This window comes from Danio rerio, chromosome 16 (assembly GCF_052040795.2).
Source record: "Danio rerio strain M-AB ecotype USA chromosome 16, GRCz13ab, whole genome shotgun sequence".
Classification (NCBI taxonomy): Eukaryota; Metazoa; Chordata; class Actinopteri; order Cypriniformes; family Danionidae; genus Danio; species Danio rerio.
In genome coordinates, this window is record NC_141036.1 from 32,911,321 (window position 1) to 32,931,144 (window position 19,824).

The following is a 19,824-nucleotide window of genomic DNA, read 5'->3' on the forward strand; positions in this document are numbered from 1 at the left end:
AATAATAATAATTATTATTATTATTATTATTATTATTATTAATTTATATTAATATATTAATAGAAATTATGATTAAAATATATTAATATAATAAAATAATACTTAATACACTTTTTTGTTCCTTAAAGCACTGAAAAAAGTGTTGCATGCAGAACTGTTGCAAACTATTTGTGTTGAATTAAACAAACAAATTAAGTTTAATAATGTTCAACTTAATTGGTTTGTTTAAATTCAACACAAATAAATTGTTTACAACCACTTAACGTAAAAAAAATAGTAAATCCAAGGAATCATCTCTGAATAATTTTTTTTCAGTGAGAGACTTTGGTAAAACTTACGCCCTGCACTTGAGCAGTATCCGCAGCCAGTCTGGTGGTCAGCGCACCCACGCTGTTCTTGGTATCGTCATACCAGGCCAGGTCCTACAATACACACAGACAGGTGTCATGCTACTCTCCATCAATACACATCTAATTATAGCATCATTGTGGTTAACCTTGAGACGATGAGTCTATTGTGCTCTCACCTGTCTCATCATTGCATTGAAGGCTTTAAACCTCAGTCGCATAGTCAGAAGCTCGCCAGCTTTGCCAAAACAGAAACCCTAGAAAAAGACAGCAATAAAACTAAATAGAGAAAAATATCTGAAATTGACACTTATTTTACCCCTTTTTCAAGATTTAAGATAAGTCTTTTGTGTCTCCAGAATGTGTCTGGAAAGTTTCAGCTCAAAACACCCATCAGATTATTTATTACAGCTTTCAGAATATTGCAATTATCTGCTCTGAAAACAAAGCAGTTGTTTTTGTAGACGGTGCCTTTACTGCTAGTTCTCTCCGCCCACCGTTTCCACGTGTCTGTCAAAGGCTGAGTCGGATAAACAGCACAGTGACTAACATGAAGGAAGCAGATCTCACGTAATGTTAGTGAGAAATACTACAGTAAGAACTTTCCCAGTAATTATTATTTAAAGTATGTGTTGTGGAGTTGCAACAATGAGTCATGGGACAGGATTTGGATCAAATTTTAACGTCAAAAATAAGACTTATTGTGCTTATGTCACTCTTATATGACTGTGGACACACTATACCTACACACAGTTCTGTTCAAACACCTTACAAAAATGATTTTTATCATAGATGTCCCTTATCATAACACTGATTTATACATTGTTTAAAAATATATACATATTATCTTCATTTCAGCTAATACAACATACATGTCATGTGGTTGATATTTTCTGATATTTACATCATATTATGATTCTTCAAAGACACTATAATATGCAGATTTCTTGCTCAAGAAACATATATTATATTATATTATATTATATTATATTATATTATATTATATTATATTATATTATATTATATTATATTATATTATATTATATTATATTTTATTTTATTTCCAATAAAATATTTTGTGTTGTTTTAAATACTATTATAATATTTAAAAGAACTACATATTTTCTGCTGAAATATTACTGAAATAAAAAATACATCTGAAATTAAACAAACCAAAAAAAAAAAAAAAGCATTCTTTTGGCATTTCTGAATCTTTAACATTGGTAGTTTCACCCAGCAAATAATTGACAGACTTGTCTGCTTTTCTTTGGCGCTTACAAAGCGGTATTTCACAACAGTCCTCAGCTTTTAGATAAGAGAGATCAGATCACATGTACTTTTTACCACCACTAAATGTACAAGATGCACCTTACATGTATGTTTTCAGGACAAAATCTTTTCATGTGCATCCATATAAATCAGCCTTTTACATCTCAGATTAAAATTTTGTATCAGATGGTTATCTAGATGACACCTAAGTGGCTTAATGTCTGTATATAGAGTGTTTTTATCAAGTGCTATGTGTAATAACATGAAACAAACCTGTAAGAAAAGAGTGAAAAAGGACAAAACTCCAATGCCAGCAAACAGCAGAGAGTAGAGGTCACACCTCTGCCGCACGAGATTCTGATCCGGCTCAGCAAACACCTGAAGAGGAAGAAAACAACAAAATACTATAAGGAATGATGATGTCTCAATGATGTCATTATTTTGATGGTATTATTGATCTCTCGTTATGCGCAACATACTGCAATGATTTTAGAGAAGATGACAGCAAAAGCAGGCTGCATGCCTCCGTTGATGGTGGCACAGAGAATTCCGACCACCATGTATGGCCATTCAGGATAATTTAGTTTCAGGACAGTCAGGAACGAAACGTTTGGAACCTTTTCCTGCAGAGAAGAAAAGAGTGAACAAATCCTAACAGTTATGAAAAAGAATCTCGTTCAAAATATTTAATCATAACCTTGAAGTTCCTTAAACTGGAATAATAATAATAATAATAATAATAATAATAATAATTCAAGCTAAACATTAGGTTTAAGTTAAAATAATACTCATGTCTGTTTCCACATTTAAAAAAAAATATATATTATTTTTTATTATTATATATATATTTTTTAATTTAAAATATTATTATTAACTTATTGCTTAAAAGGACAGTTTTTTGTAAAATCACATGGGTATGACATACACTCACTGGCCACTTTATTAGGTACACCTTACTAGTACTGGGGTTGGAACCCCTTTTGCCTTCAGAATTGCCTTAATCCTTCATGGCATAGATACAAAAGTACTGGAAATATTCATCAGAGATTTTGGTCCATATTGACATGATAGTATAATGTGGTTACTGCACATTTGCTGCAACTCAAAGGTGCTCTATTGGATTGAGTTCTGTTGACTGTGGTGGCCAGTTGAGTACAGTGAACTCATTGTCATGTTAAAAAAATAAATAAATAAATAAAACAGTCTGAGATGATTTGCACTTTATAACATGGTGCGTTATCCTACTGGAGGTAAGCATTAGAAGATGGGTACACAGTGGTCATAAAAGGATGAACATGGTCAGCGACTCAGGTAGGCAGTGGCATTGACACAATTCTAAATTGTTACTAAAAGGCCCAAAGTGTACCAAATTCTGACCCTACCATCTGAATGTTGCAGCAGAAATCGAGACTCATCAGACCAGGCAACATTTTTTCAATCTTCAGGTGAGCCTTTGCAAATTGTAGCCTCAGTTTCCTGTTCCTAGCTGACAGGAGTGGCACCTTTTGTGGTCTTCTGCTGCTGTAACCCATTTGTCTCAGAGTTGCGCATTTAGTATCTGCAGATACTCTTGCCTTTCTATCAGCTGGAACCAGTCTGGCCCTTCTTTTTTGACCTCTGGCATCAAAAAGGCATTTGTGCCCACAGAACAGCTGCTTACTGGATATTTTCTCTTTTTCAGACCATTCTCTGTTAACCCTAAATATGGTTGTGCGTGAAAATCCAGGTAGATTAGCAGTTTCTGAAATACTCAGACCAGCCAGTCTGGCACCCAAAACCATGCCACATTCAAAGTCACTTAAATTCCCTTTCTCCCCATTCTGATGCTTGGTTTGCAGCAGATTGTCTTGACCATGTCTACATGCTTAAATGCATTGAGTAACTGCCATGTGATTAGTTGATTAGAAATTTGCATTAATGAGCAGTTAAACAGGTGTACCTAATAAAGTGGCTAGAGAGTGTAGTTGTACACTATTACAGACAGTGACTTATGTGAACATGCCTCATGTACTTGTACTGTAATAAAAAAGGGTTCCAAATTATATTTAATGGGGTTTTTATATACAAACTGGATTGGTTTTAGAAGTAGGGGTAATGTAGGGCCATATAACAAGCAATTTTAATTGTATAACATACATTAAGCCTGTGGAGATTTACAGCAAAACCACCAGTACCAACATGTGTGTGTGTGTGTGTGTTTGTAAGCAAATTAAAAAGAATTCTAAGGAAATAAGCAAATTAGTCAATCTATCAAATAAAACGTAGGTACTTTGTGTCTCTTACTTCCTCTGTCGGTTTCTCTTCTTCCTTCAGCTCTTTTTCGGAGCCACTTCTGGATTTCTGTCTAAAGAGTGTGCGTTCATTCATAGAGCTGACTGAAGGACTCTTCTCATCCATAGTCATCTCCTCACTGTCCTCCTCTGCTACCTCTGTGCTTTTAAACATCTGTAATTCAAACACAAAACCTAGAAATATACCTTCTTTGCATTCTAAACACATTTCCTGTTTTATCACGCACTGTTCAAGCTTCTCACTTTAAGGCAAATGTCAAATTCTCTGACTTTTGTGTTTTACCCTGAATATAATTTTGTAGGACTTTAATGGCACCATGAGAACAGTAATGGATAAATTACCCCAGATTTTGAAAATTAATAAATAAATCAGAGGTACTGACTGTTTGTGTGGTGGCAGGAAATAAAATGGAACTCAAAAAGATCCTAAACATAATCGACATATAAAACAATGTGATAAAAAATATGGTGAAGAAAAATTACAATTTGATCAATGGAAACAAAAATATTAAGCGACAAACAGAAATCTCTGATATTCCAACGGCTCCACGATAAATATTTAAAGAATATCCCTTTTAAAATTGCATAATATTCCAAACAAATCCATGACTGCTGAGAACCCTGATTGTTTACCAGAGAACAAACAGATAGTGTTAGATACTGCTGAAATATTAACTCAATTTTAATTTGTGCACAGGCTGAACATTTTATTTTGGTTTACTTGTTGATGATTTTTGACTCTTTAAGCGCATTTCACTGTTGACTTGATTTTTATCAACCACAAAAGACCACAGCTTGAATATAATGCTGCACTGAAACAAACAAAAACATTACATCATGGATAGCCTAAAGTAAAACAAATTTTTTTGATTTGGTCAATGTATCTCATTCACTCAAATCCAGATAGATGCAATCCATAAGGTCTCTTTATGTATGTTTTAAGAGTTGTTCACAGTAAAACAAATTCAATCTGCAGTAACTGGAAGTCGTCAAGTCACTGTACTGTTAGCTGCTACTTGACTACAACATCCTAACTTGGCATGAAACAGCTTTGCTATCAGCTCAACATATTTTGACAGCCAGCATTACTCATGCTGCCTCAAATAGACAAATCTTGTAGAGCATGAATGACTTCTGGTTGCTGTGATGAACCAAATCACTGACGGTCTTAATGAGATGTCAAGAGGGCTGCTTTTGACCTTACTAACTAGTAAAGGAACAGGAACGAAATAAAACATTTATAGAAGTGAAAAGAGCCAGTAAAGGATTTTAAGGCTTGAAAATCAGGTCATCCAAGAACAGAATGCCATACGTCACAGTTTTGTCAAAATAACCAAATGCAAAACCAGTTGGTACAGAAAAAACATGAATTGACTGCTGACATGACAGTGATGCTGAGAGAATTGTTAAAGGCAGTTGATTGGCCTCGTCCAAGTGCTTACACTGACACAAACACAAGAGCATTTGAAAGTCATGTCTATCAGAGGATCAGTCTATGAGCAGATACTGCATACGAGTGATTAGCTGACTTTTAAAACTATATACTGTATGGAGAAAAAAGTCTGTCATTTCCTATTATGCTCTATTGTTGATGCTGTGGTGTTAAAAAATACATTGTTTACGGTAATAATTTTTCATATTTTTTTATCATATATATGAGTGCAATTTATACATATACATATATATATATATATATATATATATATATATATATATATATATATATATATATATATATATATATATATATATATATATATATATATACAGTTGAAGTCAGAATTATTAGCCCCCCTGACTTATTAGCGCCCCTGTTTATTTTTTTCCCCAATTTCTGTTTAATGGAGGGAAGATTGTTTCAGCACATTTTCTAAGCATAATAGTTTTAGAAACCTATTTCTAATAACTGATTTATTTTATCTTTGTCATGATGACAGTAAATAGTATTTTACTTGATATTTTTCAAGACACTTCTATACAGCTTAAAGTGACATTTAAAGGCTTAACTAGGTTAATAAGGTGAACTAGGCAGGTTAGGGTAATTAGGCAAGTTATTGTATAATGATGGTTTGTTCTGTAGTCTATCGTAAAAAAAATTAGCTTAAAGGGGCAAATAATTTTGTCCCAAAATTGGTTTTTAAAAAATTTTTTTTCCTCTTAGTGCAAAGAATAGGTTATTTTCATTGCTTTTAAAGTAAAATACCTTAACATAAACAGAAGGCTTGGAAAAACACAAATTATAAAGCAAATTTCAGACGGTGCTTAGAGGTTTTTGCATCTAAACTCTTCATATATAAACTTTTTATTGACTGAATTTACAAAAATGGTCCTATATCGTGATAAATATATCATTATCAGGACATGAGATGACTTATATTATGATATGAGAATTTTCTCACGATATAGTCCAGCCATAATCACAGTCATATCTGTGCATGAACACAATAGACAGTCAGTATTGTTTTAAGAACCCAGTCAAAAGAGCTCAAATGTTATCGGGAAATGAGAGTTTTTATTATGACAGCAATGAATGGTCTCATGTCCGGTAGTTTTGAAAACATTACAGAGTACTAGCTGCAAATGATTCATGTCTGAACAGTGGGTTTCTAACCTGCATATTAACCAGAGAGTGGTAGATTCCTTTCCTTTCCATCAGTTCATCATGCGTGCCCAGTTCTACTATTTCACCATTCTGGAAACCAGCGATGACATCAGCATTTCGAATAGTAGAGAGTCGGTGAGCCACAACTATGGTGGTCCTTCCCAGCCTCACCTGTTCAGATGAAAAAAAAAACAACATATATATATATATATATATATATATATATATATATATATATATATATATATATATATATATTCATTCATTCATTTTTTTGTCGGCTTAGTCCCTTTATTAATCCGGGGTCGCCACAGCGGAATGAACCACCAACTTATCCAGCAAGTATTTTACGCAGCGGATGCCCTTCCAGCCGCAACCCATCTCTGGGAAATATATATATATATATATATATATATATATATATATATATATATATATATATATATATATATATATATATAGTATAGAAAAACGAACACGAAAATATTCTTTGTTACCTTATCTAGAGCTGCTTGCACAATAGTCTCACTCTCTGCATCCAGGGCAGAGGTAGCCTCGTCGAGAAGAAGGATTTTTGGGTTGCGCACAAGTGCTCGTGCAATAGCAATACGCTGCTTTTGTCCGCCACTCATCTGGGTTCCCCTGTCTCCAACCAGCGTCTCAAATTTCTGAAAATGACCAGAGATATTGGTTAGACTAGATCCAATCAATCTTTGTTATCAGGGTAATCAAATTAGAAGCCTACATCAGGGAGCTTCATGATGAAGTTGTAGGCATTGGCTTCACGTGCAGCCTGCTCAATCTCATCCTGGGTGACGTCTTGCCGGCCGTAGCGGATGTTTTCGGCAATTGTTGTGGCAAACAGCACTGGTTCTTGACTGACCACGCCAATCAGTTCTCGCAGACCTCTCACATTCAGAGAGCGAATATCATGACCATCTATAGAAACCTGAAGGGTTAGAGAAAAGTTAGGCCCCATTTACATTAATACGTTTTAGTTTTAACGCACTTAAAACTTCTGCTACAGTTTTCACTTCCATCCACACTACCCCACAGTTTTCAAAAATGCTGTTGTCAGAGTGCATGTATGGTCATGTGATGAATGTTTTCAGTGGTGTAGTGTGGACGGAGACCTGTTCTATAATGCTGGATGATTAACCTTTATAAAAATAAAATGCATCACTGTAAATGGAGCCTTAGATTAAGACAGGGAGGTCAAAGAGTGTGCACGTCTCTGTCTCTCTTTGTACTTACGCTCCCTTCCTGTGGGTCGTAGAAGCGTTGCAGCAGCTGGATTGTTGTGCTTTTTCCACACCCACTGCTGCCCACTAAAGCAATGGTCTGTCCACTCATGACTTTAAGATTCATGCCATTCAGGACCTACACAGCCAAACCAGAGACACAGATTTCATTCTGTTGTCATCCTGTTCAAATATACATAAAATAACAATTTGATGGACCTACCTTAACATCATCTCGCGAGGGGTATCTGAAATTAATGTTTTTGAACTCAATGTTTCCTTTAACGACGTCAAGTTTGTATCCTTCCTCAGAGAAACTGTTAATCTTGGGTTCCTGTTGATAAGAACAATTTTTTTCATATTTTATTTTCCAGCAACGAATTAAGTTCACAAATCAAACCTTATTCAGACTAATAGACATCAATAGCACACTAATTGCACTAATGCAGAGACAAACGACCCCCTGTGGTATTCTATTCATTGGATCTCAGCAGGGAAACAACTCTGATCCTGAGACCTGGCCATATTTCATGCTGCTAAAACAATGACAGGAAGTTATGCAACTTGGCTCTGGATTATTTGTGCGCACCTTTTTGTCTCTGGACTTTATCTCAAAGCCGCTGCCTGTCCACCGTGTGTGTGGTGTTTGTTTAAACTGGACCATCTGAGTCTAAATAAAGACAAGTTCAGTGCTTGCATGTGTGCATGTGTGTCTTTTAATTGTCCAGACTTTTCCTTCTTGGATACTGAACAGATGTTAAAAATGTACAGTCCAGGACACCTGAAAGTATGTACAAATTACCAGAATATATATGGAGCTATAGTACAACAAAGTCAGGAAACAATACAATAAGCTTCACAAATAAAACACCCCACCCCTTTGACCAATGGTGCACCTCTTTTTCACTTATTTATGATTGCATAGATCGTTTTTAGATAAATGGCTGCAAATGATTTCCCTTTGTACGCCAGCTGCATATTTGTGTACATTTTCTGTACTCTTTGCTATTAAAGAATAGATATTTTTAAGAATAAAAACTTTGAAGTATGTAAAATAAGGAAAACTTATTTTGGATCGCAAAGATAGTATAGTTATTAACAATTTATATGTATCAGGGTTCATACACATTTTTACTACAAAAATTCCATAACTTTTTCAAGACTTTCAAGTCAATTTGTATGACTTAATATTCCATGTAATGTCTACATATGGTAAATCATAAGAAATGTTAACATTTTTTACAGCATATCATAAAACACACAATACTTTCAGTTTATTTTTATATCTATGTAAAATAGATGCTTACACAGCACTAATAATGTGAGAGCATGTTTTGGCCAAGAAAAGAAAAAAAGTAAAAACTAAGCTCCATTCCAATATGCAGACATTTGTCAAACTAATTTTAGATAATCTTAATAGCTTGTTAAACTAGTAATCTTAGGTAAAACTACTTCTAATTTAAAGCCGCGATCACACTGCACTTTTCGCTTAATAGACTTCAATTCATAGGCATGCGAATGCGGCAGACCAAGAATATGTGTGACAAGTTTACATTTTGCATTCAAGTTTGCATTCGAAAGTTCAAGCTTGGTGAATTCTTACCTGCGAAATCACATCAGGTGATAGACCAATAGAACATCATTTAAAATAAGAAATTTAAAATATGGAGCAATCGCTCACTTTTATTAATGTCTAATCATATTGTTTAACTCCGCCCCTTTTGGCAGTGCCATATGAAAGTATTTTGCAAGCACAAGCTTTAGTGCGATCGCAGACAGAAATGTCTGCTAAATGACTAAATGTAAATGTAATTTCCATGACATTTACAAAACCTTGTGGATTTTTCTGTTTTTACTAAACCTTTCCAGGCCTGAAAAATGCCATGTCAAAATTCCATGACTTTTCCAGGTTTTCCATGACCGTATTAACCCTGATGTATACATAAGGGTGTCACTGTGGCGCAGTGGGTAGTCACTAGTTCGAGCCCCGGCTGGCTCAGTTGGTATTTCTTTGTGGAGTTTGCATGTTCTCCCCGTGTTTACGCGGGTTTCCTCCGGGTGCTCTGGTTTCCTCCACAGTCCTGTTTAGTTTAATTAATTCACTTTAAAAAAATAAATTGTTGAATTAAAAATATTTTATGATATTTAAATTATGTAGTCATGCACTCGATGAGAGAATGCAGAAACAGACAGAAACCAAGATGGCAGAACGATGTGTTTCTTTAAAGATGAATGAAGATGTAGGTTGTACAGTGTACAGCTCCTAAAAAAGCCTCAGCCAGGTAAGAAAAGTAACGGAACACATTACTTTCCAGAGTCACACTTTATTTTGATGGTCCATTTGTTGAATTTAAGTTACATTGTATCTACCTGCCAACTAATTCTCATTAGATTATAAATAGCCTGTCAGGTTGGGATTAGGGTTGGGGTTAGTGTAAGTTGACATGTACTTGCAAAGTTTCTTACAGTCAATTAAATATCTGCTGAAGGAGCAGTATCAACAGATATTAAGCAGACAGTCTACTAACACTCAAGTGGACCATCAAAATAAAGTGTTACCCTTTCCAGTAAAAAGTAACTAAATAATGCAACCGGTTATTTTGGGGGGAGTAACTCAATACTGAAATACATTACTTTCAAAAGTAACTTTTTCCAACACTGGTCTTGGTGAGAATAGTAGACTTCGTTTAAAATATTAGAAAATCAACTGAATAGTACTATAGGCACAATCATGAAGTATTTCTGTACAAAATGGCCTCCAATTTTAATATGACTCAACAGAAAAACTTTTTTATGACTATATAGGGACCCTGGATATGCTTATGCCTTAAAGTCGTTTTAAAAGGCATCCGCACATTGTCATGAGATTTACCATAGGAAAATTCAATCTAAACATGACTTGACATGTAAACAAGAGTTTGGCAGCTAATAGATCACAGTACTACAGTTAGGAAAAGAAAGTGTTAGCGGAATAGTCAATGCTACTGTAAGTTTAATTCTTTAATGTGTTTAATTATTTAATGCGGAAAGTGAAATTGTAATATCATGTGGAACAATTATATTGTTGAACTTTCGACAACAGTTTTTTCTTCCAACATTATATAATATAATATCCTGTACTCATTTATGATTAGCTAACAGTGTGTTCACTCACGTGATCAATGATCTGGAAAACTTTATGGGCGGCTCCTCTAGCACTGGAGAAGGTCTGTATGTTTGGAGACGTTTGACCGAGGCCAAAAGCTCCAATTAGGACAGCGAAGAAAATCTAAAAAAAGAAGAATAGAAAATGCACTTGTGAAACAGACTCGTGGCTATTTAATAATCTGCTCCCATAAAGAAAACATAACCACATGCTATTAATAAGGATTTTCTTTCACCTACAACATTTGACACAACACCAAATCCTGGACCAATGTGACTGTGGGAGTTTCTGAGGTTGTGTATCGGAAATATCCTTGCTTTATACTCACCGTCAAAAGCATGCCAATCGTATATTCCCCACCCAGGATAAGAGTGCTGCCGTACCAAAAGGCCAGTGCATAGGACATGTAGATCATGAAGAATGTGAAGCCCATAGCAATGTTCACAGTTATGGCCTTCCTTACTCCAACGTTCTTAGCATCCTCTAAGTTTTTGTGATACCTTGTGAAAAACACAAAAATAGGCTGTTATTCCCCATGCTTTTCCAATTCATCTTATTGGACAACAACAGGCTAACACTCTCACAGCCAGACTACAATGTGCTAAAATTAAGCTCTTGCTGTCCAGCATTTATAGTTCTAAGATAATTTACCAAATGATTAAATGGTGTTTATAACGACACCAGATTACCATAGGGACTAAGCCAAAAAGAAAATGAATGAATGAATAAATAGTGTTCAAATTTAGATGCAAGATAACTTTCAATCACACCTCTTGATCTCTTTCTTCTGTCCACCAAAGGCAAAGACGGTTCTGATGGATGACAGCACTTCCTCTGCCACTGCTCCAGCCTTCGCATAGGCCGTCTGCTCCTTCGACGTGAATGTTGTCATCACCTAATAAGGCAAGGTTATAAAGTTACTTTTCTTACATTCATTATCATTTTAGTTCATAATACTCTTTAATATATAAAGTTGAAGTCAGAATTATTAGTCCCCCTTTGATTTTTTTTCTTTTTTAAATATTTCCCAAGTGATGTTTAACAGAGCAAGGAAATGTTCACTATGTCTGATAATATTTTTTCTTCTGGAGAAAGTCTTATTTGTTTTATGTTGGCTAGAATAAAAGCAGTTTTAATTTTAATTAATTTAATTTTTTTTAAACAGTTTTAAGGTCATAATTATTAGCCATTTTAAGCAATATTTTTTTATAATCTACAGAACAAACCTTCATTGTACAATAACTTGCCTAATTACCCTAACCTGCCTAGTTAACCTAATTTACCTAGTTAAGCCTGTCAATGTCACTTAGGAAAAAATAAATTAGTTATTTAAAATTTGTTATTAAAACTATCATGATTAGAAATGTGTTAAAAAAAACATATCTCCGTTAAACAGGATTGGGGGGGGGGGCTGGTGCAGTGCGATCTGAGCTTTTTGATTTTTAATGCGCTCACCTAACCCCACCCCTAACCCTACCCGTCACAGTGACGTCACTCACTCCATTGAGTGCATTGTGTCTGAGATTGCTTCGTGAAGCAATATATTTTCGTGAAGCAATTTATATATGAAGAGTTCAGATGCAAAACTGTTTATGTGAAGTTTCCACATAGCATTGAAGTTCCCCCCTCAAAGGGGAGCTAAAATAGTCATGTAGTACTCTGATAAATGTTCTTTAAGTCTATATTTAAATTCAGATTTTGGGTTTATGCGTTTCTTTTGTTGAACACAAAAAACAATATTTTGAAAAACAAAACGTTAGCTGGTACCCATTGACTTCCATATTAGGAAAAAAAAACTTTGGAAGTCAATGGTTACAGGTTTTCACCTTTGAAGGGAGAGTAAATGATGACAGAATTTTCATTTTGGATGAACTTTCCTTTTAAAACTTCTGGTGTAAAAAGAAATGTCTTTTGTGTTTGTTTGTGGTACAACTGACGTACCATACCGTAACGTATTGTATTAAGGGGACCCATGTGAATCAGCAGCTTACAGCAGTCATAAAAATATTAAAACTGTTTCTCTCCATGTTCCTTTTAATCTTACCTTTCCGATGACAGCGGCTGAGATACCGAGTAACGGGCTAACAGCGAGGATGACGAGGGTCAGCTTCCAGCCTTTAGCAAAGCCAATGATAATGCCAACAATAAAAGTAGTGAGATTCTGAATCAGCATGCCAAGCTTATCCCCAATGCCTTCATTTATTTTGTAAACATCACTGGAGAGGAAAAATAAGAGTGAAATGTAAGCATTCGCCACTGTGAATAACATGTAGGCTCATCAATCTAACTGCATGACGTACTCTGTAAGGCGTGTGTTGAGTTGTCCCGTCTCGTTGACATCAAACCAGCCGATCTCCTGTTTCATGATGGAGTGGAAGAATATCTTTCTAAGTTTCTTCACCTGACGTCCTGCCGCAAGAGTCCAAAAGGCCACCTGCATATATGCCGCCACCAAGACCACAAATCCCATGATGCTGTAGTATATAGCATGTCTGAGAAGGAAAAGGGAGACTATCATACACTATAAAAGACTAAGATTTAAACATTAAATATGAAAACTGCAGTGTTTCAATAAAAAGAAAAGTTGTCTAACGTTGTCATCTTCTCCCCCAAAGTAATATTACTGGTCTCTGGAAAGGTGAAGTCTAGAAAATAAATGAAGGAATGTATTGTAATTTGAGAATTAATAGGACAGCGATGAGGCATACAAAAAAAAAAAAAAAAATCACTCACTAGGTGGGAGGGTAATGTTCTTCAAATTGTCCAACAATGTATCATCCACAAAGCTGTCCGTCATGTCTCCAAATACAATTACCATGAGAGGAAGAACTGCCCCATTGGCCATGGACATGATTAAGCCAAGCATCATCAGTAAAATGTCGATACTATCTGCATATCGAAACTAACACAAAGACACACTTCTCTTAGTACAGGTTAGGTTAAGTTTTATTTATATAAACCCATAGATATATACACTAGATATCACATATGAGCCCTGAGCATGCGTCAATACCGCCGCCACATTAGTACAGTGCTCCCAGGATAAATCTCATTCAACCGCACTAGTCAAGAAGATTAAAGCTAATCTGAAGATGCCGGACTGTTATGCTGCACATTTCACATTTGACAAAACACTTTTCTATTCACACAAACACATGCTCTTTGTCGGCAATGTCCGTGCAGTCACTTATCCATCGATGTAGAAAAGTGATGTAAAATTATAATTTCTGTAATTTAAAAAAAATATTTGCATACTGACCACTGGGAAAACTCCCGATCATAGATATATGTTTACATATCTATGGCTCCGGAGGGCCAGTGCTCCACCACACCTTGGTACCACATTGATTTCAAAGAAGCGATACCCTGTACTAAAATGGTGGCTCTATTGATGCATTCCTTCCAATAGACAACAACAGCATAGGTGATATCTAATGTAAATCTCTATGATATAAACCATCCACGGTTAGTTATAGCTAAGCCTTCCTTCAGTATTTCTTATACAGTTTTGTGTATTGACCTTTATGATAGAGAAATATTAATGTGTTACAAAAAAGTTACAGTATTAATACTGCAATATTCAACTCACTAATTCTATCGGTCCCACCATCTCCAACTTTTCCTTTTCCTCCTTCTCTTCCTTTCCATTTTTCTCACCGCTAGAAGGAAATATGTTTAAAAAAAACATTAGATTTAATAATAAAATGAAATAATAATGATTCAGATTTTTTTTTACAGCTACATTGTTAACATTGTTTAACACAGATAAATGATCAACTTCTTTCGTGAGAAAACTAATATGACAGGACATGAATCCAGCAATAAACCAGCTTAAACAAATGTATTACTATGAACTATTACTACAGACAAAGGTCTTTTAAAATGACAAAAAAATCAACACAAACTTCCTTGGTATATAACAGAAGAGTCACTTACCTTACATCTCCATTCTCTTCTTTTTTGTCACTTGACACTTTGAGTTTGGATTTCTTGCCCATGTTTGCTGTTATCTCAGATGCTGATAGTCCGGGTGGGTGTTAATCTGGATTTAATGGTCTGGATGGGGCAGGTGGTTTTGTGCTGTGTTACATAAGAGCACAGTATAACACACTGTACAATTACGGACACTAAAAACTCTCCTATTTTGAGTTGACAGATAAATACAGATGTAAGTTAACCTGCTAGCATAAACAGACGATCCAATTTACCTAATGTAAACAATATTTAAAATCCACTTCATTTATAACTTTACGGCATAAGAGTTCAGAGTATTAACGTTACATTTATGAACTTTGTCACTCCCACGTTGAACTACTGTGTGCTTTTAAAGTAAAGCAGTATTAAAGAATTTAGAAATGAATCCTGTTGCTTCTGTCGCTTTAAATAATGTTTACCGACTCTCAAACCACTATCAAACAATTCTCCCAGATATCAACATCAATGTTATGAAGCAATTACGAATTTTGTTCGTTTTCAGGCATTTTGATCTGTTCTTCAACAGTAGAAGCATTTAAAATGTTTGTTATTTTTGTTATACGGTTTTGATAGTGATGGCTAATACCGAGTCACCATAGGTGATTTGTTTAAAATATGAAGTATTATGTCCATTATTTTCACCGGTGACTACGGTTATCATGGTAAATTAATATTTTATTGAGTAAATGAAAGATACTTACCGCTCTGATGGTGTTCTTCCCACCCTGCTGTCCCTCCACAATGAGCTCAGCGAGGCGCGGGACTGGAGGACTATCTGACAGATCGCGGTCGCGCGCACGTTTATACAGCCTTGACTTTATGTTTCTAGGGATTACATCACAGCCTGCATGCTTTATAGATCTCCTTCCGAAATCATTCGGACACTTTTACGACAGAAAAAGGCGCTTAGGATGGATGTCTAACATTATCTTCATTAATTTTTGATGGGATATTTATCAATATGGTGGTCTCCAGATTTTCGAAGCACATGTTTGTGATGTTTTCCAATTATAATGTAGGCTAATTAGAAATTAACCAAGCGTGAACAGTGGAGAGTTTAATAAATGTACGTGTTTGTCCTCTTTTCAAATGGAGAGTTTGACATGTCCCACCTTCTCGATTTTATCTATGAAAAAAAATGTTATTGTCATATGCTCACATACGTATTTCATGAATGTTGAAAATTCATTCATTCATTTTCTTTTTGGCTTAGTCCCTCCATTAATCAGGGGTTGCCACAGCGCAATGAACCGCCAATGTTAAATATTTAATTCAGTCATTGCACAGTTATTTGAATGTTAAAGCTAAACATAACATGGAAAAATAAGGTTTGACTGAAAAAGAACAATGAACTATCTGTTTTTTACGATCACTTTGTGTTTGAGTTTGTTTGATTCTGTGGGTCTACTGTTTTCCAAACGTATAATAAAAATGTTGTCATTTAAATTTTTTTAGCATACAATAACAAGACACAATGACAATTTAAGACAACACAATACAAACATCTTAACTTCAAGAGCGGATTTGCAAAATCTACTGTATTTGATGGAATAACCCTGACTAATTGTTCTTTAAAACACTAAAATTACAATATTTATATTTAAAATTTGGAAGAAATGTTTCCAGGCCTTCAGAATGAAACAAATATTAATATTTTAATATTTTTCGTACTTAAATCCAATAAATCAATAGAAATTGATTTTTTCTGGTCTCAAAATTTACCATTGAAGAGAAAATAGTCTATTGGAATTGAAATAATCAAACTAATTTTACTTCATTTTGCAGACTGTTTTTTTTTCTTTTAAATAGAAACTTCTTCAATTTATTTTATTTTTATTGTTTGAACAGTTTTTGACTTAAACCTAAATGTTTAATCTAAAACTTAAAAAAAGCTTGTCTAACTAAGTTAAAAACATGATTAATCAATCAAATAAAATACAGTTAACGAAAGATACTGTTATGACTTGTTAGTCCTATTTTACAGTCTGTGTGTTATAAAAATAGCGGATATGCTTAGGAAGAAGGCTTTCTAAAGGTTACTGCTTACATGGGTCATCATAAGTTCACGTGGGCCACTCACTCAAATAAAATAGGGAGAAGACTAACTTAAACCTGTTCCGTGTGGTTACAGAAACCTGACTGAAAAAGCCTGAGTAGTAATTTCACATCCCTCTGGTTAAAAAAACAAGGAAGATTAGATCACAAGATCACATTTATACGATGTTATAGGCTATTATTCATTTAAAAAAAAAATTTTGTCAGCATAAGACAAAAAGAGAATTCTATTAAGATATTTTCTTTACCAGACCAAAAACATAGTTTAGGCCAGTGCTAGGTGTGAATACAGTACCATGTGCTCTGGTTACATAAAATGCAATAAAACTCAGTGGTAGCAAAGGTAACACTACTCTTGTCATGAATCGTGTCCTTCACACACTTGATACTTTTCACCATATCAGGCTCATAATATAAAGCCATTTTTAGATTTTACTCTTAATTATTGCCTGTTATTCTGCCACTACCTGCTTCATATTATTATTCTAGATATTGTTTGGTAAACTAACAAAAATTTGTCTTAAAAACATTCTCTAGTAAATTCACATCAACACCCTGAGGAGCATCAGTCTAGTATCACAATCATTAACTTTATATGGCCAACTCGCACCATAAAAAATGTGCTGTCACATCTCTCTGTCATATTATTTTACGTCTTAATTTTGCCTGTTAGCACATGTTCATACGGTCATAACCTGTGAGATAAATCTAAACGACTGGATAAACACAAGAAATAACCAACATACAATACAAGGATTAATCATAAACACATTAAGTCAATCAAATCTGCATTCAACTGTAAAAATAGATCCCATGTTTATTGCATTAAAAATACTGCATATTTCAAAATACACTTAAATATTTTCATAGACCTTCCTCAGTGCTTTGATCAAAAAAAGGCAATCTTCATCTTTCAACCAACCAGCAGCAGCATTTACAGTCACAATCTGTAATCTGACATTGATATAAGACTTATTACAGTAAAGACTTTACAGTGATCTTGTGCGCGTGTGTGTTTGTGTCTGTACTAAGATCAACCGAGGTTAAATGGAATGAACTAAATCAGACAGAGTTTACTGAAAACCTTCAGCTATAGAAATAAAAGTTCTGGGATTCAGATCTGTGTGTATTTTGAACAATCATGCTAAAATGTGACAAGTCTAATTTAATTAGGCACCGAAGAGATTCTGTAGGGAAAAAAAACAAACAAACAAACATTGTTTTAGGCAGGCAAATCAATCATGCATACAGCATCTCAGAGAAGGAAATCCTTCCTCAAGGCATCATCTCATCATATCCAATGTCCATGCGTTTAACTTAGCGTCTAAACGCAAAAGGAATGTATATCCACTTTCAAAAGTTTTTGTTTGTCCACTCTGAAAACATCTTCAGGTTGATAGCATCCTTTCAGCTTTATTGGAGTCCGTAAATCCTCCCATATTAAGTTCAAAGTTGAAGCTGTGATTCAGAAGCAGAGCAACAGAGGCCTGTAAGGTGTTTAATGTCCACCCTGCAGAGTCAAATCCTCACTCATGGTCAGTGCAAAAAGAATTGTGCAAGTCTTCATCACATTGTTTCCCACAGTGGATCCATACATTATCCATACGGCTTTTTTTCCTAAATCAGTGTTATTGTCTTGTTCTCCAGTAAAAGTCCTTAAATTAATAATAATAATAAAATAAAATCTATCATAGAATAATTCTTGAACTGCCTTTTCATATTTGGCTTCCTAATATGCGAACTAAATCTAACAAAATTTGTGTAAAAATATCAGGTTAAATCAAACTACTTAGAAATAGAAACTACAATTGACTTAGATTTACTTCACAACCATCAGATAAGTTTAAATAGCAAATATCAGTCCAAGGCACTCAAAAAATGTGGAAAGAGTATTAAAAATTATTCTTTTTTTATTACTTTACCCACATTTTTCAAGTACTTTGGACTGATTTTTGCTGTTTATTCTGATGAACCTCTTTCCCAAAGAGCACAGACACATTATTTAAGCTACACCTAAGCACTTTTTGTTAGATTTTGCATTAGAAATATATGTTTAATATATTATTAATAGGAGTAGTATTAATGAAATTCAGGTGTAGTGCAGCCACCGTTTGTTATTATCACATGACCTATCCCCATCAGTTGCGTCAATCTTATTCATAAATTAATAAATGTTTTTTTATTGCTGGCGTGTTGCTATTTTGAGAAACTATAATCGATTTTTCAATAGACCAAAACAAAGCCGGTCTAAAGTAGAGCACAGAGTTGCGCCTTGTTTACACACTGCTTAATACACACAAGATGTAGAGCAATATGCAAATATCTTTACATATGAAAAAGAATTAAAATATTAAGGATATATAGGATATAATAAGGATATATATATATATATATATATATATATATATATATATATATATATATATATATATATATATATATATATATATATATATATATATATATAGGATATAAATATAAAGGATTAAAATATTACAAAACATATTATTTTCTAGCCTACATAAATATGAAAACCCACTGCCTTCATGCCTTCTTCATCTCGGGAGGCTTTTTCAGTTTATTCAATTTGCTTTTGTATAATGTTATTATTATTAGCAGTATTATTTATCATATCCATATTTATATTTGTTTTATTAAAAACAAGCTTAGATTTGTCCACCTGTCAGGTTTTAGACCATACAGCATGTGTATTAGGATATAACTCAGGTTTTTGAACACACTTCGTTATTATTGTTCATTTATTCATTTGCTGGAAATTAGAACTGAATTTAAAATAAGTTTTGAAATAAATATTTGCGTTTAACAAACAAAATGAATTATTGTTAGGCTAATTGATGTCTGTGCGTACAAGGTTTCCCTATCCACGAGAGCGAAAGTG

General features: G+C 34.3%; 2 protein-coding genes across 7 annotated transcripts in view; both read right to left on the reverse strand.

Annotated features, from left to right (window-relative positions):
* The window catches only part of abcb4 (ATP binding cassette subfamily B member 4), a 28,334-nt gene extending 12,729 nt beyond the window's left edge, over positions 1-15,605 (reverse strand). Inside the window, 20 exon segments of one of the 2 annotated variants that reach the window (NM_001316714.1) lie at positions 339-422; positions 527-604; positions 1,890-1,994; positions 2,096-2,239; positions 3,900-4,061; positions 6,519-6,680; positions 7,007-7,177; positions 7,255-7,458; positions 7,764-7,889; positions 7,974-8,084; positions 10,905-11,018; positions 11,224-11,395; positions 11,666-11,790; positions 12,940-13,111; positions 13,196-13,387; positions 13,489-13,540; positions 13,629-13,797; positions 14,485-14,554; positions 14,832-14,975; positions 15,572-15,605. In NM_001316714.1, coding sequence (NP_001303643.1) covers positions 339-422; positions 527-604; positions 1,890-1,994; positions 2,096-2,239; positions 3,900-4,061; positions 6,519-6,680; positions 7,007-7,177; positions 7,255-7,458; positions 7,764-7,889; positions 7,974-8,084; positions 10,905-11,018; positions 11,224-11,395; positions 11,666-11,790; positions 12,940-13,111; positions 13,196-13,387; positions 13,489-13,540; positions 13,629-13,797; positions 14,485-14,554; positions 14,832-14,893 — 2,475 coding nt within the window. In that variant the 5' untranslated portion in view covers positions 14,894-14,975; positions 15,572-15,605. 2 annotated transcript variants of the gene reach the window in all.
* A 2,111-nt stretch (positions 15,606-17,716) lies between these two features.
* The window catches only part of adam15 (ADAM metallopeptidase domain 15), a 48,893-nt gene continuing 46,785 nt past the window's right edge, over positions 17,717-19,824 (reverse strand). For 3 of the 5 annotated variants that reach the window (XM_087287163.1, XM_087287159.1, XM_087287156.1), the window contains one exon: positions 17,717-18,383. The gene's annotated coding sequence lies outside the window, so the exon portion shown is untranslated. Of the gene's footprint in view, positions 18,581-19,824 lie in introns of all 5 variants that reach the window. The other 2 variants (XM_087287155.1, XM_087287153.1) reach the window with 1 other exon arrangement.